The 23872-nt window shown below is 44.5% G+C and overlaps 1 protein-coding gene across 2 annotated transcripts in view; it reads right to left on the bottom strand.

The window, feature by feature from the left end:
• Window positions 1-22106, bottom strand: part of Gtf3c3 (general transcription factor IIIC subunit 3) — a 29888-nt gene extending 7782 nt beyond the window's left edge. The window contains exons 1-11 of one of the 2 annotated variants that reach the window (XM_038315432.1): window positions 21933-22106; window positions 20912-21014; window positions 17494-17681; window positions 12839-12962; window positions 11237-11416; window positions 10150-10327; window positions 6226-6373; window positions 5689-5761; window positions 4215-4318; window positions 3194-3365; window positions 402-604 (exon numbers count right to left, since the gene is read on the bottom strand). In XM_038315432.1, the coding sequence (XP_038171360.1) occupies window positions 402-604; window positions 3194-3365; window positions 4215-4318; window positions 5689-5761; window positions 6226-6373; window positions 10150-10327; window positions 11237-11416; window positions 12839-12962; window positions 17494-17681; window positions 20912-21014; window positions 21933-22034 (1575 nt within the window). In that variant the 5' untranslated portion in view covers window positions 22035-22106. Of the gene's footprint in view, window positions 1-401; window positions 605-3193; window positions 3366-4214; window positions 4319-5688; window positions 5762-6225; window positions 6374-10149; window positions 10328-11224; window positions 11417-12838; window positions 12963-17493; window positions 17682-20911; window positions 21015-21932 lie in introns of both variants that reach the window. The other variant, XM_038315431.1, reaches the window with a different exon arrangement.
• Window positions 22107-23872: the final 1766 nt, after the last annotated feature.

Genomic DNA, 23872 nt, shown 5'->3' on the forward strand with positions numbered 1-23872 from the left:
CACACACACACATCCACACTAACTAGTACATACAACACACAGGTCATCTGCCTGACCTCCAAACATGCAACATCCACACTAACTACTACATACAACACACATGCTATCTGCCTGACCGCCAGACATGCACACATCCACACTAACTAGTCTATACAACACACGTTATCTGCCTCTGACATCCAACACACATACACACTAACTACTACATACAACACACTTCATCTACCACTGATCTCCAAACAGACACACACTCATGCTACTAGTACATACAACACACATGTCAAAACAAATCCCACTAAATTAACACACTAAACAAAAAATTCGGCAGTAGCCGTAAAAACCGAGGCAAAGGCTCTCAAGCAGTATGCGCTGGGCAGAAAGCACCCAGTGCCGTGGCCTACCTGCTGTGCGGCATTCGCATCCTGGGCTAACGTGTCTGGGTCATACATCGGCTCCAGAGCTTCCAGGGCTTTCTCGGGACGCCCCAGCTGCTGCTGAAGGATGGAGAGTGAGATTCTTGCATCCAGGTGCAGCGGGGCGAGATCCACCACTTTGCTATAGCTCTCGGCAGCGCGCTCCATGTAGCCCAAGGCCTTCAAACATTCTAGGACGGTAAAGCAAAGACGTTTAATTCTCAAGTTGTAAACTGGACAAAACTATTGCTTTTCAAATTTAATTAGTAATTTTCTTTTATTTTGCTTTCTGAGACAGCGTCTCACTATGTAGCATAGGCTGCTCTCAAATCTGCAACCTTCTCGCCCAGCCTCCGAGCACTTCCTCCGCTGGCAGGACTTTACTACTTTACAGAACTGTTAGCGCAACAGAAGGAAACTGTAACAATAAAGGGATGGATATATATTGTTCGTACTTATGTTTTCTTTTTAAAAAATGTATTCTTCTCTCAAACAATGTACTCCGACGATAGCCTCCCTCCTACTCTGTTAACTGAGCGATCAACTGGCCATTCTGCTGCTCTCTTCCCTGGGGGTAAAGATCAAGCCAGAGCCTCACGCATACAAGGCCAGCACTCTACGGGGTGAGCTGGACGCCAGGCCTGGCCTCAGAACTAAACTGCTACAAGAATGGAGTCAGCGTCTAGAGTCAACTGGATGAGTCCTTGCTCACTCGGTACTGTTTTAAGCATTCCCCATGTCCTCACTGGCATCCAGATGCGATATAATAACATACACGCCGGTCATGCCACAGGAAACATGTTAACATGCCGAGAGTTCAGGACTGGGAGAGCCGGCTTGATACACAGACTTGCTTGTTATGGCACAGTGACTGCTGACAGCATTAACTGTCTATGTAACTTACATTAGGATTTTATAAAATCCAGGGTACTGGCAACAGTAAGCTAGCTCCCTCCTCACACGGCATCACGAGCCCATGGAGAGGTGACTCCCCAGCTCTTCCCTCTCTGCTCCCCCATAACCACTTGACTCACACTGTTATTGGGTTCCCTGGTTTTGTAAACCCCAGTATTAACTGCCTCCCATTCTCCCACTCCACTGCTCCACAGGAGTCCTCAGCAGGAAACCCCTCGCCATCCACTGCGCTCAATCATCTGAACTCGGAGGCACTCTGAGAACTCTTTCTTCCTCTGTCCTAGCATCTCCACCACATCTCCTTAGATGACCTCTGAAATGTCCTCCTCGAACTGGTTCCTCAAATGTCTCCCGGCCACCGTGGCCGGCTAAATCTCAAGAACAGATTGGAACGGCGACCAGACCACCATGACAGTCAGTTCACGCGACACCATGGCTATCAAAGCCTCTAATGGGCTTCCCTGATTTTTAGATGACCGAAGCTTTAATTTCCACTACAACTCAGCTGACAGACGCAATTCACTGACTTCAAGCTGCATGGCTTCAAATAGAAAAAGCAGTGAAAAACACGATCAGGATGAGAAAGGATTTCCAAGCGTCTACTGCTAATCACGGGGCAGCCCAGTGCACCATGACTCCTTTACAAACCCCACAAAGGTGACTTGGTTTAAAGGTATTATTACATTCATGTCTACTCTTCAAAATAGAAAAATGCTCTCTTTTTTTGCTTGCTTGTTTTTGGTTTTTTGAGACAGGGTTACTCTGTAGCTTTGGAGCCTGTCCTGGAACTAGCTCTTGTAGACCAGGCTGGCCTTGAACTCACAGAGATCCGCCTGCCTCTGCCTCCCAAGTGCTGGGATTAAAGGTGTGCACCACCACCGCTCGGCAAAAAACATTTTCTTAATAACAATAACAAGATGAATTTTCCTAGATCCCACCTGTGATGTGAGCTACGTTCTAACATGCCAACTATTTCTTCTCCAGGTACAGAGGACTTGCTTCTTTCTCTCAATATTTGGTACAGCTTTCTAACATTAAATGAAAACTGTTCTGTTAATGTCTTTTTGTTTTTCTTTGGGGGATTTTGTTTTGCTTGTCTGTTTGTTTGAGACAGGGTCTCACAACGTAGCCTTGGATGGCCTAGAGTTAACTGGATGTAGACCAGGCTGGCCTCAAACTCAGAGAAATCCACCTGCCTTTTTCCCCAGGTGTGCACCACCAGGCCCAGCCTTAATAAATCTTCTTACTTATGACATCCTATCAGATTATCTTCTATTTTTGTATGTCTAAGAGATCTGGTTGCTTTCTCTACTCTGAATAACTTATTTTCAGACTACTATGGATTTAACCACAATAAAATAAAATGATTAATAGGTTAATCTTGAGCACGGGGGCTCAAATAGAATGGAAAAGCACATCAACTATTTTCTCTCCAAATAACATTAAACATACATTTATAAAAACTCTCTAAAAAAATGTTGTTCCTATCTGATAACACAGTTCTAAAATGCATGATTACGGCAAGTGAAGGACAGGTGTTTAAGGGGCATGTCAGCTTTCTTACGTTATCACCCTCATGGTTTCCCGCAAAGTCAACGTCATTAGGTAAATTTACTGTCCTCTAGAGAGAACTCTGTGGCTTTGATGTTGCCCACGTCAGGAGCGGGCCTTAGTATCCCTTGAGTGACTGCTCAGGGATGCTGACAAGGATGCTGACACTTGGTAATCTAGCAAGACAACCGCAGTACAAACCAGTCTCCCAGCTACACGAGACCGGAACCACTGGCATGGATATTCTATGTTATAATGACTACCGTGTTGGGAGTGGAGACTAAAACAGTTTCCTCCCACAGCTGAAGCGTTACCTGCATGCCGAAGCCAAACTACTGCAAGGTTGTATCTTTCAGAGCAAACCAGCGCACTGAGCAGGGGAAGTGCAGAATTATATTCACCGACATCCAGGAAAGCTTCAGCCACATCCAGATAGAGATCACCCATATCTTCAGGATTCTGTTCCACCAGTGTTGTCAAGAGAGGCTAAACCCCAAATAAAACCAGAGGTTAAACACTCATTGTAAACAATCACACATCTTTATCAGCTACGTGACGAAAGCCAAAAAAGCAGGAAGGACTAACAAAAATAGCTTAATGTAATTTCTCTGCTCATTTCTCTATTTCCATTAAAAAGATTCAAACTCATTCATTCATTCACTCATTGCTGTATGGTCCTATTAAGGGGCCAGTGGCTAGGAAGTGAGCTCACTGGGGAGTGCGTTCTCTGAACAGCCAATCAAGTCTGTGCCTTGGGCTCCCTGCAATTGCAGGAATCTGAAGAGCCACTCCCTCAGCTGTTGTTCAGATGGCACCTTCTCAGGGGATCCCCTACGGCCTTCTCCCATTCCTCCATTCTGTAGACTTCTTTTCCTTCAGAACACTTTTCACCACCCGATAACTTACATATTTTATGAATGTATTTAATCTCTTATAGCAAATGATCTACCAGAGAAGGGAAGGTTTGTTTTACTCAATACCTTATCCAAAGGTCAACAAAGCAGATGTCTAATACATTTTTTATGAAATACTTGTTCCAAAGTCAGAAACAGAGAGCAGATATGGCAATTATAGACTGCCTAGGGGCTAACCACAACTTCTGATCTTGTTTTCATTTTAAAAGAAAATTATTCCAAGCCCAATTCCAAAACGCTTTGTTTTTATAAGTCCTTTTTATGGAAGTAATGTGACGTTTACCGTGCCCTCCCCATCACTAAGAAATGTGAAAATCTAAGGTCTCGTAATTTCTAGTCATCTGACGGAGACCATGGACTTGACAGGATTATTATTATCTTACGGTGCTTATGCGGTGGGCATGGCCCCCGTGCTACTTACGTTGAGTGGCTCGAGGATGTTGAGATGCACCAGGCAGACCATCAGCTTCACCGTGATGTCTATGGGCACACTCTCAGGGATAGAACAGGTGACGGTCTCAGCAGCTGGGGAACCAACCGACAAGGCGTTCATTCCTACGTGCAAGCTCGCATGGAAAGCTGCCTAAGGCAGCTTCAGCCTGTATACATAAGGTGCGAATCCCCACAGCTCTAGGGGAAGACCCAGTCAGTGCTCACTCTCGACTACAGTCAGCAGCTTCCTCCAGTCTGTCTGTGTTTGTACTCATCCTGCCTTTTTCCTAGTATCGACTTAGCCCAGACATAAGCAAATTCCCACACCTTTTATCAGACTTCAGAGGATTAGAAAGATAAAAAATGACCAGGATATAGGAAACCTCTCTTTTTAAATTCTTGAATTCAAAAGCTTCACTTTAGACTTTACTCGAGAGGTTATAGAAGGGGTCACTTTTCTGCTTTCTAAAACTTTATTATAGCAAGACAAGTTTAAGTTCTGGGAAATTAAAGGAATTGTAATCTATATTTATTTCAAATTACAAGTCAGTTTGCTTCCATTTCCTAAACTGTTCATGATATTAATGATGTGCCTTCAATAGTAGGCTGAAATGTAAGTTACTGGCAAATTAAGTAATCTCATCTGTTTTACAGAATTTGCCATAAATTAATAGTCTGAGTTACCCAGTCATAGGAACATGGTTTCCATTGTGAGACTGTAGTTATGGGTAAGCAACATCATACCTAGCCCAAAAATATAATTTTTAGAAGAAAAAAGTCTAAACCAAAAAATATGACTAAGCTAGGCATGGTGACACAATTCTGGCACCTGGAAGGCAGAGGCATGCGGATGTTGAGTTTGAGGCTAGCAAGAGCTACATAGCAAGCACCTGTCTTATAAAAAGATAGAAAAAAGAAAAGAAAGGGGAAGAAAGGAAGGAAAAATATAAAGAATGACTGTAAACTTGTTTTTCTTCTAACGATAAATAATAGGAGCCGAATATGGTGATGAACAACTCCCAGCACCTGAAGACTGAGGCAGGAGGATTGCCATGAGTTTGAGGCCAGCCAGAGCTACATGGTAAGCTCCATGTTAGGCTACAGAGTAAGATCCTAACTAAAAGAGTCAAAAAAAAAAAAAAAAAAAAGAACAAAATAAACAAAAGTAAGAGAAATGTCAAGTTCAAGTGAGCCTATTAATAAATAAAAACTCAAAATGTTATTTTTTAAATTGCTTGCAAACTAAGGACTAGCAGTCTATCTCAGTGTAGAATGCTTGTCCTTCATGCACAGGCTCTGGGTTTTAGCCTTAGCACTGCAAAAAGGAAGAAAGAAAAGATTCCATAAAAGCCAGTATAAGAAAACCGGAATCCTGCCGTGCACATGCTCTGAGAACATTACCAACGAGACCCACACCTAGTAAGAGGGTTATGCTCATGCTCCTACATGAAGTTAACTACAACCTTTATTCTCTTCTGAGGTGCCTTCTTCCAGAGTTTCCTTTTCTAGGATAATTCCAGAAAAATCTGTAATTACCTAAAGAAATTTTTAAAAAAGAGAGAAATAAAAGTTATGTATAAAAAATCTTTTTGTGAATATTTCAAATACTTCTTACAATATAAAATGGTATATAAAAAAAGAACCTTTCTGAAATAAGAAATCCTAGCTGTAGAACACTGACATCATATCACACCGACTACAACCAAAGATGCACCAGTTCGACAGCAAACCGACCTGCTTTCTCCAGCGGGAGTCGCTCCACTGAGTCCCACTACCACAGAGCGCAGACACTCTTGGGCTGTACAGCAGTAATATCACTTAACATATAATTACATTTTATACTCCATACGGAATCTAGAAATCTATTATTTCCACTTAGTTTAATTAATACTTTTGCATACTTTAATAAATAATTAAAATGACAGATGCTAATTTCAAAGCATTTCTGCAACATAAGCACAGGTTTTAAACCTAGAGGAGACGCACGAGAACGTTCCTACCTCCAAAGCCTTGTCATACTGCTTGTTGGAAATATACAGTTCAGCTGCTATGTTGACATCCTCCATGGACACTAAGCCTTGGTGTTTTGAGAACGCTTCTTCAATGATGTTTATAGCTGAAGTGCTGTCGTTGGCTTCATAGTAACTCCTAAAACAGTGAGGGCCAAGTCGATGAGTGCTTAACTCTGACCAGAAAACTCAACGTCTTGCTTAGGACCTTCAATAATAAAGTGATTTCAGTTTCTTGAAACTTAGGGGAGAAAGGACTTTAAAATTACAGTAGCTGGGCTGGAGAGCCGGCTCAGAGGTTACGAGTACGGACTGCTCTCCAGAGGTCCTGAGTTCAGATCCCACCAACCACAACCATCAGTAATGAGATCGACGCCCTCTTCTGGCCTGCAGGGGTACATGTGGGCAGAACACTGCACACATAATAAATACTGCGTTCCTCCTCCCCCAGCAACAGACACACTTGCAGCATTTTTGTTTTCCCGTTTCCAGGGAAACTAAATCGCTGATGGAGTCGGGGTGCTTCCTTGATTTCTGTTGCTTACTAAAAGTGCTCTTTGTGAGTGACACGCAATTAAAGATATTCTCTAGCTTTGTGTAATTTTACTTTTGCTTGGGATGTTTTATAAATTTAAACAGATTCATTTTCTTGTTCTTTGTATTAAGTTCAATTATAAAAAAGTCTGCATTACTCTGAATTCTAAAACATGCAATACACTACACTTACACATTTTCAAACTTGTCAGTCATAGGCTGTGGCACCAAGTGCTAGAGAGAGGGAAAGGTTTCTACAATAAACATGGCACCAGTCCCCACTGTCCCTCCACCTTTATTATAAGCTCTGTTATGCACAGCCGAGCAATGATAGGAGGTGGAGCCAATGTGAGGAGAACCTGGAAGAGTTCCTAGGTACTTAAAGCATAGTAATACTAATTTTTTTTTTTGTTTTTCGAGACAGGAATACTAATTTTTAAGTGCAGAAATACACAAGCAACAAGGAATACAATTTACCATGCTTTGTTAAAAAGGCATTAGAGAAAAAGGAGCTAGCCCAAAGAACAGAATTACTTATTTCAGCAGGCTGTGTAGTGTAGGGAACACCAGACAGTAAATTAACACACAGGTACAGCCTCCATCAAATACTGGATTCAAATCACTGGAGTGACCCTGCCACTCCAGTAAATAAAAGTCAATCTCTTCATGGCGTCCTGAGTCAGCTCCAGTTTCTTCATCTCTGGGTCTCCTCCTTTGCTCCTTTGACAATGAATTGTTGCTAACAGAAAAAAGCTAAGAACTATGAATGTCACCAGTGCTGGGTTCTCATTCTTTGCAGCAAAAACGCCTGGCATGTGGCAGGCCAGTCTTCCACATTTAGCAAATGTTCAAAGGCTTGGAAATCAGATTATTTAGTATCACAAGGACTTCTTGTACAAACAGGCCCTCCTGTGCAACACCTCTGCCTGCTGCAGTCAGCTGGGTGAACGTGCAGTCAAGCAAGTGTCCTGGAGGAACCCCTACTTACCAGCTTAGCTTTATGCATAACTGGACTGCTTATATCGTTAAAATCAGATACATCACGGTAGGGACAGGTGCAGTAAAAAGTGAATACATCACCTATCTACCAGTCAAAACAGAACTGTCCAACTATGGTCTTTAACGACCAAAACAACCAAACTCCTTCTCCTGAACCCCAAATGGAAAAACCTGGGCAATTAGATACTTTCTCACTCATGTGGCCTGCAGAGTTTCTTTCTGGTCTGCACGTTTTTCCTTTTGAATAAAGTTCCCTTGCCATCAATTCCTTTGGATTAGAGACTGACAAGTTAGAAACACCTGACGCAGGCCCCGCTATGCCAACATTACCAAAGATCTCCAGGTAGCTAACCCTCAGCGCCGGACCTCAGTCTTCGCTCCTTGGGACCTGCCTGCCTTACTTCACAAGGACACCCGCCCTCACTGACATGCTCTCTTCAGTGAGTCGGGAACGCCACCTTCTTCCCTTCTTCCCTGCACTGGGCATTGTCTTTTCATCTGCTGGCTAAGTTCTCTTCTCCCTGATGTCTAAAGGCTGGAATAACTCAGAGTCAGCCCTTCCTCAGAGCTTTCTTTACCATCTTCTCCTCCTTTCTTCCTGTAAACGTGAGCGCGCGCACACAAGCCAGTGCACATGTACACACACACCGATATCCCTACCTTCCTTCCCTCCAGTACACATGAGCACACGCACACAAGCCCATGCACATGTACACACACCCAATGTCCCCACCTTCCTTCCCTCCAGTACACATGAGCGCGCGCACACAAGCCTGTGCACATGTACACACATACCCGATATCGCCACCTTCCTTCCCTCCAGTACACGTGAGCCCACGCACACACCCATATCTACCACATCCATCTCTAGCTGAACTCTTAAGTTTCATCAAGAATCTCATCACTCTTATGCCTTCTGCTGCTTCTGCCCTGATTAAGTACGACTTTCCCTCCCAAGCATCATTTCCGTAATTTTCTGTCATCCTGTCTGCCCTTACCACTCCAAGTTTTGCTCAAAAGAGCAACCAAAATTGATGCACTTAAAAGTCAAATCATGTCACTTTTCTACTCAGACCCTTCAGCAACTTTGAACTCATTTAGAGTAAAAGCCAGTCCTTCCCAGAGCCCAAAGGGCCGGCTGCTTCACTCCTGAGACTTCTCTGCTATGCTGCTGTGCTTACCCTAACGCACAGTCCTCCCTCTTATTCCCCAGCACGCTGGAGCCTCTTCCCTCAGCAGCGGCTCCCTTCCCCCACACTGTTTGTGACAGCACACTCCATACCCTGTACTCCTACCCCCTCTCCCTGCTCCCGTCCTCACCTATCACGTGATACAGTAATACCTGGCTGTTATCTGACTACTGCCCATCTCCCCTCACAGGGCTATCGACTGTGTGAGGACAGAGAACTTTTCCTAGTTGTTCAGTACCTATGTAAGACACAGTCAGTGAATGTTTCTGGAGAGTAACTGAGGACCACAGCGAAGCCTTATCAATCAACTGGCCATTGTCCCTCTGCACATATAATTCACGTGAAAAACAAGGGGATCATCACAAGCCACCTGAGAACTCCTCGGGTCTATTAGACCACGCCCTGCAGTCGCTGCAAACTTACGGGCAGGTTATCCAGGCAGACCTTCCGTGCTCACGACACACCATCAGCCATCAGTTCAGAGCTGCTTCCCTGACTAACGTGGAAATGTCTGTCTACTGTCCTTAGGGAGGGAGGGAGGGGCAGCTCACAGCTAAACAGCATCAGAACACAAGGCCCAGAGCTAACGGGATAATCCTAATATGCCAAAATCAAGACAGTGAACCCCAGGATGAAATGCTTGCACCGTGGTCTTCAAACAGAAGGACAGCAGGGAATGTCACTTAGCCACACGCATCCTGCTCTGTTCTGCTTCGCAGCACAGTGGGAGAAGGACATGCTGTAGCAGTGTTGTAAAGAAAGAGCCTGTGACAGGAACGGCCAGCACCAGACATTCTGTTCTAGTACCGACTCAAGAGGACCAGAGACAGTGCAGACCACAAAGATCTCATTGACACACTGCAATAAAAAAAAAAATCATCTGTAAAAAAAAATCGCAAATACATACAACTTCAGCTAAGTCACAGAACCCTGGAGTCTAAATCCCCTTGCAGATACACCTCGCTTTCCAGTGTCTGAGCCCTAGAAATACAATCTCACATAAGAAATTTTCTAAGCAATCACACAGTTAACTTGGAAACCAAAAAACAACACTATAACCGGACAAATATAAAACACAGAAAACAAAAATTTTCTTTGGACCTCAATGTAAAATATATTCTATTTCAAATAGCCTTGATTTGCAAACAACTAATAAAGGCATATATGTATATACATTTCACTTCAAACTTACTTTGCCATATCTCTGGCCAGCTGCATAAAGCGTTCTCCGTCAGACGGAGACAGAAGATTTAAAATACGCCTATAGCCATCCATGGCCATTTTATGATCACCCATCTGCTCGTACAGGCTTGATCTCTCCCACAGGTAACGGACATTAGTAGGTTCATATTTAAGAGCTATAAAAAAAAGAGGAATAAAAAGTTACATATTTATGAAAAGATGTGTGACTTACCTCAAAAATGTAATAAACAGTTTGCCATTGGAAACGTGAAAATTATTCTGGAATAAATCTATCCAGACTTGGCTTTCCACGGTCACCTGCCTTTCGTCAGTCAGCCATAAACGCTAACAGCCTGAGAGAGCAGCGACCTCAGTGGAAAACCTCAAGTTCTATGCTATAGTCAACGCGATACAAAGCAAGTCACAAATAAACCTGAGAACCAGGTAGATGCTGTAACAGACTATGAGGAACAAATATACTTGGTCGTGGAGCATTGTTCAAAAAAATGAGAGAAACAACTATCACGTCCTAACAGTTCTGGCAGCACAACCTGCACACCACTGCACACCCAAGCCTCAGGGGAAATCACAGAAGAGAAGGCAGGGTGTCCGCTGTGAGACGGTAGCCCAGACACAACATGAAAAATGCACCCATGAGCAAGACCAGCATAATGGCAGCAGCTGATATGACCACATGGCTCAGGAAAATTCCATACAGCCCCACCCCTAGAAGATCTACAGGGACCAGTGGGTATTGAGGGAGGAGGGAGGTATTTTCCTATCCCAAGTGGTTAGCCCTGGACACATGGCCATACAAGTAAAGCTAAATGGACTTAGCAGGATTTGTGTATTTATACATTTATGTACACACACTCTCTCTCTGAGAGGTGAGCATGAATCTGGAGGGCGGCATAAGGAGGGAAGAGGAAAGGCAGATGCAGTTCTCATATATAAAGTTCTTGGAAAAAAAAAAGAGAGAAATACGGTTGGAGTAACAACATACAAGAGAATAAATGCATGTAACAACTAATGAAACAAAACAGAAAAAAAATTTCTTTCCACCTACACAAGAAAAATGGCATTACCTTTTGTATAGCAAAAAATAGCCTGCTTAATATTGTCTTGTTCCAGAGACATTTCTGCCAGCCTAACCCATTCTTCTGTGTCACTGGGGTTTAAATGTGCAGCAATCAACTCAAACTGTAGCGATTTCTCCATGTCACCTTGGTCCTCGTATATCATGGCAAGCGTGGAGAATGGCTCATAAGCCAAAGGAGCTAAAAGAATAAAAACAAAAGAAATTTCATTGGCTAATGGAACAGGCTTAAGCTGGTACGGACACTACCGTTCAAACTGCAGACTTTTTCCACTATCTAAGCTCTGATCATTCCAACAGAACTATAAAAACGATTCACCACAACTTTGAAAACACGGAGCTATACTACACTTTGCTTTCAAGCACGCTCAGCCTTCGTCTGTATTCGAGGTGGGCTCTTGCTACCTTACTACATAGATCAGGCTGGTCACCTGAGAACCCGGCCAGCCTCCCTAGTTCTAGAAACTAAGAGCAAGCACCATCAGACCCAGCATCATTTTTAAAGCATTATTTTCTTTTAACGAAATACAATTTCAAGAAAACTCTCCTTTCTGCCACACCTTCCTTGTGAAAATCTCTTTTTCCCAAGGCAAATATGGCCTAAAAACTCGGGTGTTTCACCCAGGAAGCATCAGCACATCCACTGGTGTGGCTGAACTTGCACTGCTGCAAACTCCTCCACCATGAGAAAGAATGCACACAGGGACCTGCACACGGGGACCTGCACACGGGGGACCTGCGCACATGGGGGACCTGTGCACATGGGGCCCGCACACGGGGAGACCCGCACACGGGGGACCTGCACACGGGGGGGGGGGTGACCTGCACACGGGGGACCCGCACACGGGGAGACCCGCACACGGGGGGACCTGCACACGCGGACCTGCACATGGGGACCTGCACATAGGGGACCAGACAGCACCTCAGTCTTGGGTGTCAAATGAGATGGGTAATCTATATTCCTAAAATATTATTCATGGAAAAAAAATCTCAACAACTGTTGTAGAGTAAAGTCAAAGTGTTTTCCAAAATAAACAGTTATGAGATGAAATAATAAGCCGGGCGGTGGTGGCGCACGCCTTTAATCCCAGCACTCGGGAGGCAGAGGCAGGCGGATCTCTGTGAGTTCAAGGCCAGCCTGGTCTACAAGAGCTAGTTCCAGGACAGGCTCCAAAGCTACAGAGAAACCCCATCTTGAAAAATCAATAATAATAATAATAATAATAATAATAATAATAATAATAATAATAATAACAGGAGGAGGAGGAAAAGAAGAAGAAGGAGGAGGAAGAGGAGGAGGAGGAGGAAGAAGGAGGAGGAGGAGGAAAAGGAGGAGGAGGAGGAGGAAAAGAAGAATGCTATAAAAGGCTAAAAAACCTAAAATGAAAAGCTGAAAGGAGGGAGGGGCCAGAAAGATCTAGAAGACATTACTGATCTTCCATTTTCCAGTAACTCCTATCCATGTGAAAAGCAGCAGCTGCTATTACCACAGCCACCCCTCGCTTCTGAATGGATTTTACATAAACAGCACAATCAAACGCTTCCCCACTTGCTAAAAACATCAATCAACTAGCTATTATCAATAAAGTTCTGCCAAAAACACCTTGTCTTATGATTTCCATGCACATCAATATCGCCTCTTCATGTTCTCCTCGAGCAAAGCGAATATTGGCTTCACCCATGAGGCCTCTCAGGGCTCTGGGAAGTTTACTCCGAGGCCTCTTCTCCTGTTCAGAGGAAAACAACATGGAGATTAAGATAAAGCTGAGATTTCAATCCAAACCCACATAGAAAACATAATGGGAACTTCACTCTAAAACTTCTAATCTTCTAAACTCAGAACAAGGCACTTAGTCATTATAATTCTAATTGCCTTTATTTTATGTCTAATTACACAAAACAAGCTAAAATTCAAATGCAGGAAAGTTCAAAATTATTTTGATATTCTCCAAAGAGGAATACCAAAAAAATAAGTAAATAAAAACAAAAAGAAACAAAACAAAAACCTTCCTACAGTTGAAAGTTCATAGCACAATTAAATACAAACTGTCAAATGGCCAGGAATTAGTGAGCTGCTGACCTATACAACAGTATCATCATGCAATAAAATGGATTCCGTGTCATTCCATACAAGAACACTTACTAGATCCTGTGTCATTCCGGATGAGAACAGTTACTAGTTCCCGTGTCATTCCGTACGAGAACACTTACTAGATCCTGTGTCATTCCGTACGAGAACAGTTACTAGATCCTGTGTCATTCCGTATGAGAACACTTACTAGATCCCGTGTCATTCTGTATGGGAACACTTACTAGATCCCGTGTCATTCCGTACGAGAACACTTACTAGATCACGTGTCATTCCATACAGAACACTTACTAGAAAGTCCTTCTTGGAAATTCATCAGAAACAAAACTCAGTAAACAACAACAAAACCCCACTGAGTTATAGGTTTTTCAATAGCAAAACTACAAAACATTTGACATAAGAACAAAATAGTCTTACATAAAATTTCTCCAAAATGAAGCATAAGAAATAAATAACAATTCACAGTAGCCTCAAAGAAAAGAAAATCTCTAGAAATACACCTAACTAAGGTAGTAAAAGACCTCTACAATGACACTTTAAACCTCTGAAGAGATTAAGACAGGAGGACCTCCAATTTATGGATTGGCAGAATATTGTAAAAATAACCATTCTACCAAAGGCAATTTTATAGATTCAATGCTATCCCAATCAAAATACCCTAATGGTTCTTCACAGAAATAGGGGGAAATATCAACACCATCACCATCCTAAAGCTTATATGAACACAAAAACCCGGATAGCCAAAGCAATGCTGAGAAAAAAGCCAATGCTGAAGGGTTACCCTTCTATATTTCAAGATATATTATAGAGTTATAATAACAAGAACAGTATGACACTGACAGACAGACAGACATGCAGACCAACTGATCAAACACAACACCCAAACAGGAGTCCACAGAAGACATACACTGGAGAAAAAACATCTTTAACAAAAGATGCTGAGAAAACTGGATGTCCACACATAGAATAAAATTAACCCAAATCCCACCCACACAAAACTAACTCCAGATGATCAGACCTCAACTGAGACTGCCGGAAGAAACATGGCAAGTGTGGGAAGGACTTCCTCAACAGGATCCATCTCCCGAGGAATTAAGACCAGCAACTGACCAGTAGGACCTCATAAAACCAGAGGCCTTAATACAGGAAACAGGGACCTCATAAAACCCGAAGGCCAGCCGGGCGGTGGTGGCGCACGCCTTTAATCCCAGCACTCGGGAGGCAGAGGCAGGCGGATCTCTGTGAGTTCGAGACCAGCCTGGTCTACAAGAGCTATCTCCAGGACAGGCTCTAAAGCTGCAGAGAAACCCTGTCTCGAAAAACCAAAAAAAAAAAAAAAAAAAAAAACCCCGAAGGCCATAGTACAGAAAATCATCAACCAAGTGAAACCAATGGAGTGGGGGAGACTGTCAATTACTCATCTGGTAGAGGATTAATAACCAGAATATATTAAAGAACTCAAAAAAAGAAAACAAATGACTTAATTAAAAGAAATAGGTTTGAAATCTGAACAGAGTTCTCAAAAGGAATAAAAGTGGTTAAGAAATATCTCAAGAAGTGTTTATCATCCTTATCTACTAGAAAAATGCAAATAAAGACAACTTTGAGATTTTACCTAACCCTAATCCGAATGGCACAAATTAACAAAACAGCAACTGTCAAGGACGGGGGCGGAGCAAGGGCAGGGAGGAGCCACTGCTGGTAAACTGGCCTAGCCACTCTGGCAAGCAGTGTGGAGACTCCTCAAAAAGCTAAAAACACATGTAGCACATAACTCAGCTAGACTACGCCTCGGCACATACCCCAGGGACCCTACTCTACAGGTAATTCCTCACCGTGGTACCTGACGCTCTAGTAACAACAGGCAAGAAATAATGCAAATGGCCTGGAACAGGTGGATTAAAAATCAAATGTGGTGTATGCACACTATGGAACACTATAGTTTCCTTCGGCTAGGAAGGAAAATGAAATCATGTCATATGCAGGTAGATGGATGAAACGAGAAGACAGTATGCTGAGCAGGTAGCCCAGACCCAGAAAAACCAACGCCACATGTTCTCTCTTATTTATGGATCCCAGCTCCAAGTCTTCAGACGTGAGTCTACAGCCTGGAGTAACTCGGACATGTGAAACGTTTACCGGGCAGGAGAGGAAGGGCACTACACCTAGCAAAGGGAATAGCAGGGCGCAGGTGCTATGAAAGGGAAACGGGAAAAGGAGGTGAGGAAGACTTACCAGGGAAGAGGGGTAGGCGGCACAAAAGATGCTTGAAAAAGCCATACGATTCACAGCGATACGTTTACTTAAAACATGTGTGTGTGTATGTGTGTGTGTGTGTGTGTGTGTGTGTGTATTTAATGAAGTTATCCCACTAAGGGTGATAATGCTCCCCCCAAGAGTGATAGTTTATCTAACAAAAACCCCAATGCCAGATATAGAAGTGTCCTTTTGAGTCGTTGGTCAGAAAAGTACAAAAGGCCCCACCCTCACCCCACTCCTACAAAACAACACAGGCTTTTTCCTTGGCCCTTGGTTGCCTACAAGAAATTGAAGGTAAGACTCTCTTGCTGAAGACAAACCACACTTCTGACAGATGGAGACAAGCTCTCATAGTATCCAATAAACAGTCATACTCAGTGTGCAACCTACAAACCACGACTATGACCAGGACAGCAAGATACTCTGGGAAGTGCAATAATGGCACTTATATATTCTGGGCAAACAGCAGCCACCTTACCGGACTAATCCCATCCAACCAAAGGGAATGCATGCCTGGTTCTGTAAACGTGGGCAGCTCCTCACGGCTGGTGGAGCCATGGAATCTAGAAGAGCTTACTTTCCTAAACCAGCATAACTCCAGGTTCTAAATAGCCCTGCTTATATGCACAGGTAAGTGCAGTTCTCACCCTCAACAAAGCTTCTTTCTGCAGCATAAGGAACGATGACAGAAAGCCACAGGTGGTCAAAACGGCAGTCTACAGCACAACTCCTACAGCTAAGGCTCGGGGAACACTGCAGATAGGGAGTGGGAAGAGTTTTAAAAGCCAGAGAACCAGATGTCTGCTGAGAAACAGTGTCTTCTACATATGGCAGTGTATGGTTACCTAAGTAATACCTGAAAAATAACAGTGCCAATTGACAGGCCAATGTGGATGGGGGGAATCTTACAGGGTCCCAGCCCTATAACAGTGCCAATTGACAGGCCAATGTGGATGGGGGATCTCACAGGGCCCCAGCCCTAGATGAAGAGCTACAGCAATAAGTGCTGCTGAGAAAGGGAGAAAGGGAGGGAAAATCAGATTAGTAACCCTGAGAGGTTACCACTCCCGAGCAGTCAGCAGTCAGCCCTAAACACACAGACACAAGAGCAACATTAAATGAACACAGCAAGTTGTACTAATATATTTATTCTCTCTCTCTCTCCTCTCTCTCTCTCTCTCTCTCTCTCTCTCTCTCTCTCTCTCTCTCTCTCTCTCTCCCACACACACACACACACACACACACATACATACACACACGTAACAAGAAAAATGAGAGCTGTGACTTTAGAGGGGGCACAAAGATGATACGGAAGGGGTTGAAAGGAGAAGACAAGGTGGGAAATGATGTAAATACAACACATACATGCTGTGGAAGAGTCCTTCTGTATACTGTCAATATGTATTACACTCATTGGTTAACAAAGAACTGGTAGCCAGGCAGGAAGTATAGGCAGGACAGCCAAGCTGAGAATGCTGGGAGGATAAAGGGCGGAGTCAGTAGATTCACCAGGAGACACACAGGGAGCAAGACAGCTGGAGGACAGGTAGAGCCACAAGCCACGTAGCAACACAACAATTAACAGAAATGGGTTAATTTAAGTTGTAAGAGCTAGTTAGTAATAAACATGAGCTACTGACCAAGCATTTTTAATTAATATGAGCCTCAGTGTATTTATTTGGGAGCTACTGGTGGGCAGAAACTACACACATATATGAAATAAAAGTTAAAAGTTAGAAAGAAAGAAATGAGTAACAGGCAGTTTCCCCCCAGTCTTTGCTCTGACTGTTGTGTAACTGAGAGCTTCCTGCTCAGTGGCCGTGTCACTTTCTTATATTTTTATAAGAACTAGAATAATGAACAACTTCCTTTCATCATTTTTATAAGGACTAGAATAACGAACAACTTACTTTCATCATTTTTTTGGTTTCACGGTTGAGAACCATCTCCAACACAAACACATCGCCTGCGGTGGGTTGCTCAGGAGTTTCCTCCTCCTCCTCTTCTTCTTCCTCTTCTTCTTCATCATCTTCAGTTTCTCCGAGCATGGAAGCAAATACTTTGTGAACTGACTTACTCACTCCATCGGATGTTTCTCCTAAGGAATGGTACATTGAAGTTGTGGGGGTAGGAAATCAGTAAAACAACTTTTAAAAAATTGCCTGTTCATGGAGCACAAATTCCTAACCTCAGCAAAAACAAACCTGAAAGTAATGGCAATGAACACCCTCCCCACGCCCCAAAAAGAAAAGAAAGCTGGGGCTGGAGAGATGGCTCAGAGGTTAAGAGCATTGCCTGCTCTTCCAAAGGTCCTGAGTTCAATTCCCAGCAACCATACGGTGGCTCACAACCATCTGTAATGAGGTCTGGTGCCCTCTTCTGGCGTGCAGGCATACACACAGACAGAATATTGTATACATAATAAACAAACAAACAAATAAATAAATAAATATTAAAAAAAAAGAAAAGAAAGCTATAGCAAAGCCGTCTTTCACTCTGCAGGAAAGGCTGGTTCCCCCTCTGTGCCTCATCCAGACATGCAAGCAAAGGAAGAGCAAAAGCAAAAGCACACACAGTAACAGGGACAAGCAGAGAAAGGAGACAGCGTCATCGCAAGGCACAGGTGAGGACAGAAGGGAGCCTGCAACTGAAACCTGAGAGGCCTGAGGCTGAGAACAGGGTGGGAGCCTGTCAGCCAACTCATCTACCAATCCGTGAGCTCCAGGTTTAGGGAGTGCAGGGGTTTAAATAAGAATGGCCTCCACAGGCTCACAGACTTGAATGCTAATTACCAGGAAGTGGCACTCTACGCCAAGGATTAGGAGGTGTGGCCTTGCTGAAGTAGATGTGGCCTTTTGGGAGGTAGGATGGGGGGGCGGGTAGGCTTTGAAGTTTCAAAAGCCCACCTAGGCCCAGCCCCCCCCCCCTTCCCCCCCCCCCCCCCCCCAGGACCAGGATTCAGCTCTTCCCTTTCCCTCCCTCCCCTCCTTTGTCTTCTTCCCCTCCCTCCCTCTCCCTTCCCCTCCCCCTCCCTCTCTCTCTCTGGATCAGGATGCAGCTCCTTGCTACTTCTTCAGCACCCCACCTGTCACCACGCTTGCTGACATGACAATAGCGGAGTAAACCCTGAAACTGTAAGCAAGCCCCCAATTAAAGGCTTTCCTTTGTACAAGTTGTTGTGGTCGTGGTGTCTCTTCACAGCAACAGAGCAATGGCTGAGACAGTGAGAAACTATCTCGAAAATCATGCTGGAGTGTGCTAAAGGGAGACACTCAATGTCCATCTCCGGCCTCCACACACAGGCACGCATGCACACGTACACATGCATATGCACACATGCTTAAGAAAAGCAATAAAATTATCATTATTCACAAAAGACATGATGATATATTATATAATCCAAAAGATTCTACATACACAAATTGCCAAAATACACAGTTACCTGGCAAAGTTATTAGATACAAGGCTTTTAAAAAAAACTCATATAAGTTGCAAGGAAGAACCCAGGGCCTTGCGTACACTGCCAGAGAAGTACTCCACACTGAGTTGTGTCCTCAGCTCCCCTTTTCTTTTTGAGACAGAGTCTCAGTAAGTTCAAGCTGGCCTTGAATTCATTCTGTAGCACAGAATGGTCTTGAACCTAGGATCCATCTGTCACAGTCTCCCTAGTAGCTGGGATTACTGGACAGTCGATTTATAAATCAGCAATGAACTGCGGGTGAAATTAAAATGCCCAGTCTGTGTTGTAAGTAGGAAATTATCTTAAAAATTGGTATTCAGAAACATCAAAGAGGAAAAAGACACGATTCTAGAGACCTCATCTTTTCAGTCTGTAGATTCTGCCAGAGCCTGTCCAAGGAGACCTGTCATCTACTCTGAATATATGCTTACACTACCAAGAGTCTCCAAAGAGTCGGGACAATCTATCCTGAGGAAGAGGAGTATCAGCCCTAATTGACTGACGGGATGACTTCAGCTGAGGCCAGCCAGTTCTTATCAACTAAAATTGGACTCAGCTGACCCCATTCCCACTCCCTCTTTCCCCAATGAAAGGCCTAATGGTCTTAAATACTAAGGATGGCTGTTAAGTGTACCCCAAAGACTATCTACTGAAGAGCTGGCTTTCCCTAACCGGTCAGAAAGACCCACAGGCTGCCAGGGCTTCTTCAGCCCCTTCCTACTCCACTTGCCTGGGAGACACTAGCTCAATACTGTCTTCTTGTCTCTTCTTCCAACAGGGTCCAGAAACTCAGGAATAAAGCTTTTCCATGCAAAAGCTTACTTGTTCAAAGACAAAAGTACCACACAAAGTTGAGCTGAGCTTAGCTCACCAACCAGGTCTCTAAACATGAAGTCACATTCTAATTGACACAAGCCACCCAAGTGTTTCGGCAGAGGCAAATGGATATGATCAGCGATCAGCATTCTGATCAGTAGAAATATACATCAATCAATAGAAACATAAATATCTGCACTCATTTAGATACTCATTTAGGCTGTGATGGGCTTAATTAGTCCAGATGTACTAACCAACTACAATATCTGGATATGACAAGCTAAGGGTTGTGCCCTAGTTTGCTTTCTGTTGCTATGACAAAACAGTAACCAATATCAACTTAAGGAAAAAAGGGCATACGTGGTTTAAGGGTGACAGGTCATCATCCAGGAAAGCCAGAGCAGGAGGTCAAGAAGCTGGAGGTACAACGGCAGCAGAGACCATGCAGGGACAGTGCTCACTGGCTTGCTCTCCAAAGCTTGCTAAGATTGCTTTCTTATACAACCCAGCACCTCCTGGCCAGGAGTGGCTCTACCCACAGTGGGCTGGGCTGTTGGGCCCTCCCACATCAATCAGGAATCAAGAAAATGGCCCACAGACATGTCTACTAACCAACAGGTCCCTCCGTCCAGGTGACTCCAGTCTGTGCTGACTAAAAGCATCCAGTCTGGCTGCTGGAGCGAGGCAGCACACCAAAACAACGATGACGTATATGAAGTGCCATCTAAGCATGGGAGTCTGCACAGCGGCACAATCTGCTGCGGCCCGGAAGAACTCTCCCACTGAGGTCAGTTTAGCAAATGACAATGAAAAGACCCCAAACAAACACGGGCACCAATTTTAAACCCCACAGCACTGGAACTATACCAAAACATCCATCATGACACACAACCGTTTAAAAAATAAATATTAAGCAGCCACTATGTGCCAAACACCGATAAACCAGGTGATAAAAGCAGGCTATCATTACAGTGAAAGCAAATGGTTTTCCTGCAGCGCTTTGGTTAAGGGCTCTTAGCATGTAAAGCTGGCAGCAAACGAACTCCACGCACCTTCATTGCCATCTTTGTCCTGGGATTTGGCAGAGTCGATTCCTGATGACGATGGGACTTCCGGGTTTTCTAGGGGTGATGGTTTTCCTTTTTCTGGAAGGCTCTGCGATTGAATATTAGTTAAACCGTTCAAAAACGTATGCGGATTTAACTCTCCCGGCCTGGGGCTGGGCATTTGTGCTACCTTTATAAAACTTGACCCTCCACTTGTGGGATGTGGCATCTAAATTTGAATGCTTTCAGCGTATTTCTAAGTACTTAAGTCTTAACCTTATGTAAGTCATTTGCAAATATGTATAGGATAGTTAAAAAAATACTTGAATTTCATTCATCTAACACTTTAAATAAATAAAACACAGGGTGCTTAGGCGGCCACGAATCAGTAAGAAACCACGGGCTAACTTCAAAAGTCAACAGACTGGCCTTCAAATCAGTGAGAGCAATTTTTTAAGTTCAGGTATTTATTAAAATTTGAAAAGCAAAGCAAAAAGATGTTCTTGCTGTCAGGCAATTAAGTTCACTTTTATGTCTTAAGATAAAACTGCACCACCGAGACTCATCAAAAACGGGCACGTCTGGGACGTAGCTCAGTGGAGGGGGGTTCTGTCCAGCAAGCTGGAGGCCTTGAGGTTTGGTCCCCAAGACCGCTGTACATATGACAAAAACAAAGGGTGCGGTTCCTAGAGAACAGTGGCGCGTACGTGCCCCGCGTCCATGGTGACAACCTAGTGGCGAGACCAGGTTTCGGACCAACCGTGGCTCCAGACCCCTCCAGCTCCAGTTAGCCACAGAGCACTGGGCTATCACTGAACAACACGAAGGAGTCGGGAGGCTGGCGCCCACCGAGGCCAGCTTGTGAGCCGGGGGGATGTCTTGAGAGGCGCTGAGTTCGGGGGTGCGGGATGAAAATCGGAGTTTCTGGGAGAGGAAACCAGCCCGAGTCGCCCGCCCACCCCGGGCTCCGCACGCCGGCCGCTTCGGGGAAACCAGACCGAGGAGCAGCGGGGGCCCAGGGACTCACCTTCTTCTCCCGGGTTTTTCTCTCTTCTCTCCGCCTTTCGAACTCTTCGAAGGAGATTTTGCCTTCCAGGTAGTCGATAAGCTCCGGGCTGAACCCCGACATGTCGGCGGGGAAGACGCTGGGTAGCGGACCGGGAAAGCTGGAACACCCAGGCTCCACCGGGCGCTACGGAGAGACGCGTCCGCCCCAGAAAACTCCCCGGCTCGCGCCGCGGCCGCGCACTCGGGTTCCGCCGGCGCTCTAGGCCCCAGGCCTCTTCCGGCAGGCAGAGAAGATCGGAAAGGGCCTGCTTTCCCTTGAGCTGCCGGCAGAAGGAGCCTTAATCTGGGGTGCAGCACAGGCCAGCGCGTTCGCTTGGGTTTCTAGCTCTAACGTCAATCAGTTTTCTGTCCCCAGCACTCAAGACTTTTAAAGGGAATGAGATCCCTCACCTAGGGTGACTACTCATTTGCCTGTTACATACAGCTCTCAAAATAATCCTTCGAAACCTATGAGAGAAGAAAAACGGTGTAAGGGAGAGGTGTGGGGAGGGTCATAGAACGCATAGGAAAGGGAGAAGGGCAACACCTGAGGTGGAAAGATTTGGGGGGAGGGATCACCAAGGAGAGGAAGGGGTGGGGTGAGGGTCAAAGGGGTGGGGGGTAGGGGCATTCTTTTCAATTCCTATGAGCTCCTGTGTTTTGCATCTTATCTTGTATTATAAGTATTTCTTTGTCCTATTCTAGAGGCACTGCCTATAAACATGTACACACGGGGACACACACACGGGTGGGGGGATGGGAGCGGACATTGTCATCTTATAGGAGATCCTGCGTTTTGCCACTTATAGCTATTTTTTTTTGTCCTGTTCTAAGGGCACCACCTACATTCCAGGAGAACATTAGTCTATGTGCCGTTATAAACCTGACTGACCTGATAACATGTGCTCAAACAGATTTGTGAATCCGGTTGGATGAAACTAAAAGAACCTTTGGAACTTTGGGTAAAGGAGTTGAGAGTTCAGCCCTCTCCGGACTTCAGAGAAAAAGCTACAGGGAACCTATCTCTGAGTATCTTTATGACCATCCAGGTGAAGGTGCTCCGTAACAAAACGACAGAATCCGAGGGCCGGAGCAGCAAGAGCAGGACTAACAGAAGACAGAAAACGATCTCAGTTAAGAGTCCTTGAGGATCCTCAGTGTCCTACACAGATGTGAAAACATCCAGGAGCAGATGGAGCGTGTTAATGTAACCCCCAGAAACTGCTGCGAGGATTACTCCCCTGAAGCCTTCAGGCAGTTGGGGAACTGTGTCGAAGAAGTTAGGACTGTGGCCAGGACTGACTCTAAAAGGGAAAGAGACAGAAAGTGAAGAGGGATGGTCACCTGGTAACTAACCTCTCAACACATAAATGCTTAGGTTGGCTCCTGTTGACTGGTTGGGACATGAGAAGGACACACCAATAGAAGCAGATGCATAGCAAAGAGAAAGGGGGCTGTGGAGAGAGCTGGGAAGAGAGAGGTTCTGCTCAGGGCCACCTTCTGGTCATGGAAGTGTTTTTGAGGTCAGAATGTCTTCACATTTAGCTCAATTTTCATTTTCTACTTCCTTTCAGTAATTTGTCCATGCGTGAGTCAGAGGCAGTCACATTACCTAGAGATGGCGCCGAACTGTTATTACAGTAATGAAAATATTAAGAAGAAACAACTGGGTCTTTCAGACTGATTTTTGAGACTCAGAATGGAAAGGTCTAAAGGAAGCAGAACATTGAATTTATGCCGTGCCAATTGAATTAAAGAGGACAGAAAGGCAGCTCTGTTCTTTCTCTTGTTGGGGAGGACACAGGAAAAGTTGGGATGCTTCTGAAGTAACCATTGTTCCGCAGGCATCTCACTATTCTGCAAAGGTTTGTGGATCTTTATTTTTTTATCTTTATCTTTATTTTTCCTGCATCCATCTTT

Source organism: Arvicola amphibius, chromosome 18 (genome assembly GCF_903992535.2).
Source record: "Arvicola amphibius chromosome 18, mArvAmp1.2, whole genome shotgun sequence".
In the NCBI taxonomy this organism is placed as follows: domain Eukaryota; kingdom Metazoa; phylum Chordata; class Mammalia; order Rodentia; family Cricetidae; genus Arvicola; species Arvicola amphibius.